The sequence below is a fragment of the Oryzias melastigma genome, linkage group LG7, assembly GCF_002922805.2.
Source record: "Oryzias melastigma strain HK-1 linkage group LG7, ASM292280v2, whole genome shotgun sequence".
Classification (NCBI taxonomy): domain Eukaryota; kingdom Metazoa; phylum Chordata; class Actinopteri; order Beloniformes; family Adrianichthyidae; genus Oryzias; species Oryzias melastigma.
The window spans coordinates 17369642-17380445 of record NC_050518.1 but is presented as its reverse complement, the minus strand read 5'-3'; the positions used below and the strand labels follow the sequence as shown (position 1 = coordinate 17380445).

General features: G+C 39.1%; 1 protein-coding gene across 1 annotated transcript in view; it reads left to right on the top strand.

The window, feature by feature from the left end:
* opn7d (opsin 7, group member d) overlaps positions 1-10554 on the top strand; it is a 17502-nt gene extending 6948 nt beyond the window's left edge. Inside the window, exons 2-6 of the mRNA XM_024293691.2 lie at positions 8384-8474; positions 8561-8723; positions 8901-9028; positions 9109-9443; positions 9531-10554. Coding sequence (XP_024149459.1) covers positions 8384-8474; positions 8561-8723; positions 8901-9028; positions 9109-9443; positions 9531-10007 — 1194 coding nt within the window. The 3' untranslated portion in view covers positions 10008-10554. The remainder of the gene's footprint in view (positions 1-8383; positions 8475-8560; positions 8724-8900; positions 9029-9108; positions 9444-9530) is intronic.
* Positions 10555-10804: the final 250 nt, after the last annotated feature.

The window sequence follows — 10804 nt, the reverse complement described above, 5'->3', positions numbered from 1 at the left end:
ATCAACCAGAGTTTTTGAAAGCTCCTGTCCTTTGACATCGGCCAGACCTCGCTCACATGCTTTATAGGACTAAAGTTGTCAGCGCTGCTCTGATTGCTGTCATGTGCTGAAGAGGGAGAGCCGCAGACACCCACATACTTAAGAAGACGATCAGGGAAGCGAGGGATGTGGTTAGAATCAGGTAGGACGCTCTCACTGAGGTGTTGGACAGAAGGATGCTGTCAAAGTTAAGAGCTGTGCTGAGTAACAGCTTCCATCCACTTCATGATGAGGCACAGCAGCACTTAAGCAGACTAATACTGTCTAAATGCAACACGGCGTCCCACAGAAACTCGCTTGTACCGACAGCTATTCAAATATACAGTCCCATACTGTCCTAAACCACATTATTACTATTACTAAATCAACTCACAATGGTTATGTAAATTATGTGTTTGCTAAGAACATTTTCTTGTGTTTTATTCTATTATTTGCACTTTTATTTTTCTGATATTTTCTGTTTTTATGAAGCAAATGAAACATAACCCTTTCCCAACACGAATTACCACATTATTCGCTTTGTGATTCTAATAGTGAGCAAGCAAAAACCTGATTTCTGAATAACTAAAAGGGTAAAGACTGTAATGATGAAGGTAAACCAAACTCTAATATGAACTGAAAGGTTATTAACAAAGAGAAAGCAGCGATGATTACAAAAACAAACTTGCTGTGAAGATGGGAGGAAACACAGCAGCAGAAAACTGCGCTTAAACCTAACCTGAATTTAAAATATGGCTCAAATAATCAAAGAAAACAAACATTGAGAAAACTAAACAATAAGAAATCCTAACTGAACTGTAGATTGTGAGTTAAATAGGTCTAGTTAGTAAATATTAGATTAGCAATACTTAAATAGTTGAAACTCGCATTTAATCTATTCAGAACTGGATTATATAACTACGTAAAACTGTAAAATTAAATAACTAAGTAGGGATGGGATTATATAAGTTTGCTTCTTCACACTCCTTTCCAAGCAATAAATCAAACTCTACTTGACTCTAGTTAATAATTACTATATCTAATAAACCAAATGAGTGTGTATTTGTTTATGTTTGTTTGTTTTCTATTTTCTAATCAATGCATTTCATTTTTTCTGTAATGAGTTTGAAAAATCAGTGAGTGTTTGTCCTGTATTTTCACAATCTAAGATTGAAATCAATCGATCAATCAAATAGCCATTCAGATTAATTTCTTTCTGACTAAAATCCAATAGGAGCCACTAAGTCTTACTTCATCCTTTAGAAAAATAAGAAACTGATTTGTATTCATGTTATTATTATGATAAATATAAAAATGTGTTTTGCATTAATTAAATATAAAAAAAAATTGCATTTTTTCAAAATATTAAATAGTATATAACTTTCGACGGAGGTTCACATGACTTCCTTTTGAAATAAAAGACGCTCTGTATCACATTTATTAATATTAGAGCTGTCAGGCGATTAAATCTTTTAATCGCGATTAATCGCATGTTGTCCTGAGTTAACTCGCGATTAATCGCATATTAATGTGTGGCCTTTTTTTTAGGAAAAAAATGTGTGCTTCGTGGAATTTATTAGTTCTACATTAATTATGAAAACAAGAATGACAAAATTAATAGTTTTCATCAGAAATACTTTATTTTGTAACATTGTATTGAGATAAACTTTCTTAACAATAAAAGGCTGTAACCTTAAATTCCTAACAAAAGCCCAAGTGCAAGTGAAGGGCATTTTAAATTCAAAACTTCAATCAACGTTCAGTAAAATAAAATAAAAAACATCAAAAATAAAATTTCCATAACACTTTCATGTTCATTTTTTGTCAGGACCAAATATTTTCCTCCTCTGCTGAACTGCAGTAATAAATGAAATAGAGATTTATCATTTCCAATGAACTTTTGTTTTTTAAAACATTAAAGACTGAGAAAAGCGGGATACACTGTGGATAGTTTGACAGTCTGTTACTGCCGCCGCGTTCTCTGGCTGCAGCTCGATGCAGCGACGTGTCCAGCGGAGCTCACGCCATGAATATGCCGGCAGACAGACCGCTATGCTGGGCTTAAACCTCCAGAACATTTAAAACGTCCCCCGGTGCGCTTGCTGTTCGGAACGTCGGGGGTCCGCAGCTCTCGGGATGCGGCGCCGGACGCAAGCCCGAGCCGGTACCACCAGACGTGGTACTGGACGCGAACCGGAGCCGGGTTAGAGTGCAGGAGCTTTCCAGGTCCTAGCGCCGGGCCAGTTCTGGCTAGCAGCTCGGTGGTTGGAGACCCGCCTGTGATCTCGTGAGAGCAGCCGGTGAGTTAGGGCAGGACGCCCGCGCGCGCGCGGTATGGAAAGCCACGTATGAGAAAATCCCATTGACTGTAAAAATAATGGACTTATCGAACTATGAGGTCCTCCCATTATATACAATCTATGGAAAATCCGCGATTAATGCGTCAAAAAAATTGTCGGCGTCAAGCACGTGTCAGATTGACGCGATTTTAACGCGCTAAATCTGACAGCCCTAATTAATATCAAAGCACAAATATTGTCGTAGGTAGAGTAATCTCAGAAGTGAAGGTAAAAATAATAACCGTGTGTTTTACCTTTTGTGGTGCTTCTTCGTAAGAAATTCACAAATCTTTTCAACTAAATTTCAGAGCGTATTAAGTAAAACTTAATGTGTTTTTGAACAATGGGGTTCAAAATAAAAAATCTGCTTTATAATCCGGTGTGCCTTTAATCCTGGTTGTCGGTCAAAATGTTTTAGTCTGATTTGGTTAAAAACTATGAAGCTGAACCGTTGATGGATTGTTTGAGAATTGTTGCTACTGTGATCAGGAGCCTCCCAGAGTGATACATTACTTAAATCTTTACTTATTTTTTTTACTTTGTAGTTAGGTTTAAAAATGATAAACTTTTTATTTTTCTTGAACCAGAGATCAACATTGGATGGGTAAAAGTGTATCTTCGAAGTGTCAGGTTGTACACCTCTAAACTAGTGCTGGGCGATATAGAAAAAAGAATGTATATCACAATAAAAATTATTTTATATCACAATAACGATATATATCACAATATAACAAAATGCAGTATATTCTCAGTTACTTTCTCTGAAAAATTGACAAAAATATAATTACTTACTTTTCTCTGACTTTTTTCAAGCAACATGTAACTGAATCGTCACAAATGATAAACTTTTTTTAAAGTTCACAACGGTTTCAAGTTTCTTAGTAGGAAAACACATTTTTATACAGTAGTTCACAACTTAACAATCTTTCTCAACTTTTTTAAAGAGGATTTAACTCACAGCTTAGTCAATCAAGAGAAAAAAATAAAACCTTCCCTGAATTTACAGAATCTTAAATAGGGGATTTTTTTTGTCCTTGTCATCTTTTGTGGCACTTTCTGTACGATTTAAATAAAATATTCCTTATGCATTTTGTTCAGGGCATTTTTTAAAACATGCTTGAGGAGAATACAGGTAAATAAATAAATCCCTGTAAAACTGACATTGCTGTCTGTGACGTGTGGATCCCAGCATCTGTCTGAGCCCAATCAATATTAAGATTTATTTATAGTTTTCCTAGTGTTACATTAATCCAATTACAAGCAGAACTGAGTGGAACAGATTCCAGACAGACATTTATTTGTTTTACTTGAATGGACTGTGAAGATGAGCTCTCTGAATACATATTCAGCCTGGAGTGGACTTAGTGAAATTAAGACTTTGTATTTCTCCAGGTACTTCGTCTTCATGAGGTTTGCTGACACAATAGTGGCACCAAACCTGATCGGCCTGCTGAGACTCTGCAGGCTGACTGGACATGTCGTCACCGACTGCCATGCCGTCTCGCATCGTAATGAAGCCTCGTTCTTCATCCTCCGAGATTGCCTAAGTCCTTGAGAGCCAATGATACTTTTATGTCGTCTCTGATAGACGTCCAAGAATATTTATCCACATCAGTCCCTGCAATTCGATTTCCTCTCAGGTTTTCATTTAGTTCTTCCTCCATCTATCAATCAAACTTGATCTGAATAACAATCCTCGTGTATCTTTAAAACAGGCCATCTACTTTCAATTTGACTGTAGCTTTCAAACTATTTTTTTATTTGAATATTTTATTGTTATAGCTTAATTGCTCATAGATTTTTGTGATGATGGAATAAACTATTTCTATAATCTAAAACACTGTTTACAGAATTCCTACAAAGTTTTACAGTAAAACTCTTGTTCTTTAATTTGCTAAAAAAAAACAAAACATAAATGTCGAGTCCGCAATCACATGATCGGATCGGGACATCCCTAGTAAAAACCAAAAGTCATGACAGTGAATCAGTTCTAAAAACATATACAAAGTTAAAACATTAAAAGCTAAATAATGTTAATTTTGTTTTTGCTGAGAAGGTTTGACCTCAACAGGCTTTTGTTGGGCCCATTTTTGAAAAAGCAAAAGTCAAAGTTTAGAACACAGTTCATGTCTGTTTTCATCACTTTACTGTTGATCCTCTGAATATAGAGATCCACTTTGAGTTTTATTCATTTATTTATTTTGACATCTTTAACATTCTTATGCATGAATTATGATAAAATAAGTTTATTGTTACTAAGTTTTATTCATTTTAGGGATACAAAAGAACGTTTTTTGTGGGAAAAGAGTGATTCTATAAATATATATTTATCAGTCCACCAAACACACATGTAATTATATGGTAAATATGTTATTTGTACGTATAAAGGTATATAATTTGCAATGTGACATCATGTTGTTCTGGTGGCTCCTCTATCTCTAGAGGTTTATTCATGTAAAACTTGGTTAAAGACAATGTCTGAATTGAGAATAGTGTAACAGTCACTGAACTCAACATCAATCATCACCAGATCTAGTTTCCCATCAAATCTATGAACTGTTAATTCTGAACAGAGCATCTCATCTTTGGTATTTATCATATATTCTGTATGCTGTAGTGACCTCCACGCATGAAAGGGTTAAACAGGGTGATTATATGATAGTATCTGTTGTAGAATAGAAGTGGGAGTGATTTAGATCAAAATTATAGACAAAATACAATAAAAACTTGGACAAACGGGGTAAGTTATGATGAAAAGTGATAGTCACAGTTAGCAGGGTTTACAAGCTAAATGTGATCATTGGTTTTTCAGGAGATGTATTTTATTAGGCAATAAGACTTTAGAGTAAACACTTGGTTGAATACATGTTGTGTATTTTATATTAATTAGATAGAGTCTTAAAGCATTTGAGTGAGTATACTTATTTAATGTGCAGGACTGTATGTATGCTCTCTTCCAACTTCACAGAGACTTTCCAAACCACCAATTCTCAAATTTACACACTTTGTCTTTAAGGTCATTTAGAACCTGAAATCAGAATTTTGTTGAACTGTCCAACCAAAGACGGCAGAATACATGTGTTTTCATGCGTCAAAAAACTTAGGAGTCTGGAAACTTACAGACTTACTGAAAAAAAAGAACGTATACCTGAAGAACTAAAACTAAACAGAACTTAAGCACCACACAAAAACCAACACGATTAAACTGAAATATGAGCTGGAGAAACCAAAAGAGTGATGACCACGATTTAAGAACCTGAAACCAAAGTCTTCCATGTGCTGAGGGTAATCAATCAAGGAAAAACATAGAAAAAAAAACAAATCTGATTAACTTAATTTCAAACCAGAGTAAAAGGACAGAAAAACCAAGTGGACAAACCAAGACCAGAATAATAAAATACACCTGAAAAACAAGGAAGGTTAAACTCATTCAAGAAAGCAGAACTTTCCGACAAATAAAAGCCTAAAGATGGGATTTCTGTTGTCTTTAATTTCTCACCATGATCAATACAGACATCTATGTTTACTCATTACTGTTGTACTACATTGATTGATTTGTTCAGCTTATCAGAAAATACAGGTTATACACAAGCAATCTAAGTCGAGAAGCCCAAACCTCCATCTCCACACATCTTTGTCAGCTGTGTCACAGACCCAAACTCATCCAGCCTAGCTAGAAGCTATTGTGTATTGCAAGTCCTCCCTGGAGCCTTGCACAGTGGGAACAACTTCCCAGTGTTCCGCAGGCGTCTGGAGGCTTTACCTCAACTGCTTTCTCTTAATATTTCACAGTAAGCTCTACTCCGAGCTTACCCAGATGATCGAGATTCTCTTCCAAACAGTGAGAGACCCGAGCCAGCCTGCTGGGAAAACTCAGTTTCTTCCATCTGGTTTGATCATTTTCCAAAGCTCATGACAAGCACTGAGGGGAGAGGAACGTCGATCCACCAGGAAATACAGAGCGTTGCATTTTGCCTCATTTTCTTCACCTCAACAGATAGATCGATGGCTCCATTACTGCATCGGCTCTGCCAGTCTTTCTCTGTAAGTTTCCCTCCATCATGAACAAGACCTCAAAATACTTGAACTCCTCCACTCGAGCATGAGCTGTCCGCCTACCTGGAGAGGCTGAGCCACCTTAATGAGGTACTAATTCTTATCTCAGCCACTTCACACTCACATGCAAGCAAAACACACGGAATATCTGCTGTGATGAGGCCAGCAGGAGGATCTGCTGAGAGCAGAGATGAAACATTGTGGTCCCTAAACTGGACTCCCTCCAGCATCTGTCTGCTACGAGCAGAATAATAATAATCAGAACTTAATTTATAATCCACCTAAAACTGTGGGGTGCAATTACTTGATACATACAGCGGGGCTTTGAGATCTGTCTGAATCAGCTGGTAGAGCCATAAATCCAGACATGGTTAGCTGCTGACAGCTTCAAAATGAACTCAGATCTTCCCTAACTCTCAATCACAGTCCAAACTTTTTTGGGTGAATTTGTTCGAAACACTGCCTTTTCATTATTCCAATAAATGTGTTTTGTTGTTTGTATATCATCTTCATTACATTGTTTAGAGGCTGTCAAATCGTGACATCTTCATACATCCCTTCATGATATGCGCCTCTTTGTATGAAAGAGCTTTTGCAATCAGAGCTTTCCTTTTCTTTTTTGTCGGTCAAAAGAGTGAACATTATGTTGGACCCTCTTTCTTTGGCTTAGCAGTATTAGAAAGTTAGTCAGAGCTTCTGATCTCTTAATGGTACTCACGTTAAACTTTTTGTAGACTTTTTCTTTGCAAAAGAATCATTATCTTAAAATCTATTTTTGCTATGAGTCAGAGACTGTAAAGCTACATACACCGGATGGATGGATGGAGATTCACATATGAGTGGATGGATGGATGGATGGTGTTCACATTGGGCAAACAGGGAGGGGCTTTTTTTTCTATTTTTTACATGCTCAAATCTACCACCTATCGTTGGTAGAGGATTGATGAGAAATGTCAAAGCGGTGCAAATCTCATTTCTTGTTGCAGGTTTTTTCTTTCACCGCTCTATTCCAATACATGAAAGACTTTGTATCATATAAATACAGTTGTACACAAATCACAATGATCAATTCCTCCTCCATGATCACTTTTCAAAAGGTTGGCACTTCTGTGAATTAAAAAGAGACGCAATTTGAACATCTCTACCAAATCCAAGTATCAGATTAGTCAAAGTTTGACCTGCTTAACTTTCAGTGGCCAATGGTTTTGTACCTAGAGTCCAAAAACGTTCGTAAAAACATGCGTAGCTACGAGAGTTTTGAATGCGCCGGCTTGAAATATGCATTAACATGCATTTATATAGACTTTCCATTAACAATCACTTGAACATCCGTTTCCAAGGTCGGTGTGAATGAAATTTAGCTGCTGTGAGCTAAAGAAAGTATGGAAATCCCAAACTGCAATATTTAGGTCCAATCCGAATTCTTCCCTTCTCCCTTCCCCTTCAATTAGTCCTCCAAACGGAGAGTTATGAAAAAATAATGTCTCAAAATTCGGGCGTCACTTTTGTTCGATGACATCACCAATAACAGCCAGTACACTAGTTTTATTACTTTAAAAAGGTCATACTACAACAAAAAGTCATTATTTCCATTTAAATGTAAATGTCTGTGGTTCAGAGCGCATCCACGTAAAGAAAAGCGCTTCTCAGCATGACGCAGTTTACCCTCATGGCGGAGGACTTTGTATCCCACTGCTTGGAGGGTCGGATTTAAAAAAATATATATTCTGGACACACTTGCACTAAAAATGCCCCTTCAGATGGAGGGGAAGGGAGAAGGGAAGAATTTGGACTGGGCCCAACAGAACATGAAATAATGAAGCAAAACTGTTTAACTATATATGTTCTTTTATTTTACTCTTTTGGCAGTTTTTATTGAACTGATGGCTTCAGATCAACATTTGCTTTCAGTAAAATGTTCAAATGGTTTAATCAACATTCTTAGTCGTGTGTGTCCGCTTTCATTTCAGATGGGAAATGCTTCAGAAATCTCCTCTCTGTTTGCCTCCAGCATCTCCAGAGAGCATGACATCCTCATGGGTTTCCTCTACAGCGCCTTCTGTGAGTGCACGCGGCGATTCCACTGCTGCTGCGCTGATGTTTTGCCCACTTTGTGCGGTTCCTGTTCAGCTGTTCCTTTTCCACAGGTCTCCTGTCCCTTGTGGGCAACTGCACTCTGTTACTCGTTGCCTATCACAAGCGGTCAACCCTGAAACCGGCAGAGTTCTTCATCATCAATCTCTCTATCAGTGACCTTGGGATGACTCTCTCTTTATTCCCGTTGGCGATACCGTCAGCTTTCTCTCACAGGTATGTCTCTAATGGGCCGTTTGTGTCATTCTAGAGTCAATTTCATTTTCAGAGAGCATGTGACGGGCTTTGATGGATAACTGCTAGGAGACAGGGAGAATTAACCCAAAGACTTCATGTATTCATCAGTGATAGATGACTTGTTGAATTTTTGCATTCATTGTTATGCATGTGCAGGTGGTTGTTTGGAGAAGTGACATGCCAACTCTATGCCATGTGTGGGGTGTTGTTTGGGCTCAGCAGCCTGACAAACCTGACAGCCCTCTCTCTTGTGTGCTGCCTTAAAGTTTGCTTCCCAAATCATGGTAAGGAGTTGATATCACAACATGGATGATGTTACTTTACACCAAAAAGTTTATGCATCTTTTTCTGTCTTCCCACTCAGGAAACAAGTTTTCTTTTTCACATGCTCGCCTCCTGGTGGCGGGAGTGTGGTGCTACGCGTCTGTGTTCGCCGTGGGGCCTTTGGCCGAATGGGGGCGCTACAGTGCTGAACCTTATGGCACGGCCTGCTGCATTGACTGGCACGCACCCAACTACGAACTCTCGGCTTTGTCCTACATTCTCTGCCTTTTCATCTTTTGCTACGCCTTGCCGTGCACCGTCATCTTCCTGTCCTACACCTTCATTCTGCTGACTGTTCGGGGGTCACGTCAGGCCGTCCAGCAGCATGTGTCCCCGCAGACCAAGACCACCAATGCTCACGCCCTCATTGTGAAGGTCAGATAATATGACCTGCATAGATGTAAAACATTTTTGCATTTCTGACATGAAATGATTGCATCTTTTCACGCACTTTCTCCACAGCTCTCAGTAGCCGTGTGCATAGGCTTCCTGGGCGCCTGGACCCCTTATGCTGTCGTTGCCATGTGGGCTGCGTTTGGAGATGCCACGCAGGTCCCTCCTACCGCCTTTGCCCTTGCTGCCATCTTTGCCAAGTCTTCAACTATCTACAACCCCATGGTCTACCTGCTGTGCAAGCCCAACTTCCGCGAGTGCTTGTGCAGAGACACGTCTTTGCTGCGACAGATGATCTACAGGGGGAGCCCGCAGCCGCAGGAGCGTTTTGGGGCCAACTCACAGCGAAACAAGGACATAACTGCCTCCACGAGATTTTCAAACGGACAGCAGGAGAGCTACGGGGCGTGTCTGAACTGTACCGAGAACACAGCGCTGTGCCAACTGGCATCGCCCCAGAACACTGCCTGCATCCTAACCGGATCCACGTACACGGAGGTGACGGTTCAACAGCTTGTCGATAAACCACAACCTGATTTCCTCTGAAGCTACAGACTGAGATGGGACCTAAAACTCCAAAAGACGGAGGCTACCAGACTCTTCAGCAAAACTCATGACATGACAAAACTCCGGCTGTGAATCCTTCACCAGAGACTCGGCTAACTCCTGTCAGGCTCCAGACGTTTATACTTCTCTTGATGTCGAATTTTCTGTAAGCTTGTGTCCCATTTTATTTTAATCCAAGCAGTTAAGTGGATTTTGAAGGAGCCGAAATTGAAACAGGAGGCTTCCAGCTGAGTCATGCTTCATTAGCAAGTTGTGCTTTTATGTAAGCAGCCCAGGGATACATTCTCATACATTAAAAAAAATATAATCAGAGCATAACAGATGGAGTGTATAAACAATGCTTTTGAGGGACATGTGATTGTTGGGTGTATATAAAGTGTTGAATAAGAGAAAATATTCACCCACCCCCATCTATCTCTCTTCCCCTCCAGGTCTGTATGAATGTTGTGTCCTTGTCACCATTGGGGTTCAATGTAAAAGAGACATAAAATTAAAGTGGCAGCTGCTGCTTTCTGATATGGATGAACCACCGGAACTTGTCAAAGCTCATTTGAACTGTAGTGCAACCAAACAAGTGATTAGATCCATCTGAAACCTGCAAGTGAACCCTGGTGCAATGCAGACAAACTATCAAACCGACCAAAGAGCAGGAGTGTATGTGTAATGAAATCTTGAGAGAAAAAGAAGATTGTCTGTTCATATGGTGAAAAAGAGAAAATCCCATTCAACAAACAAAAATATCCTGGGAAGCAAAATGTCAGTTTTCTTTCATCATC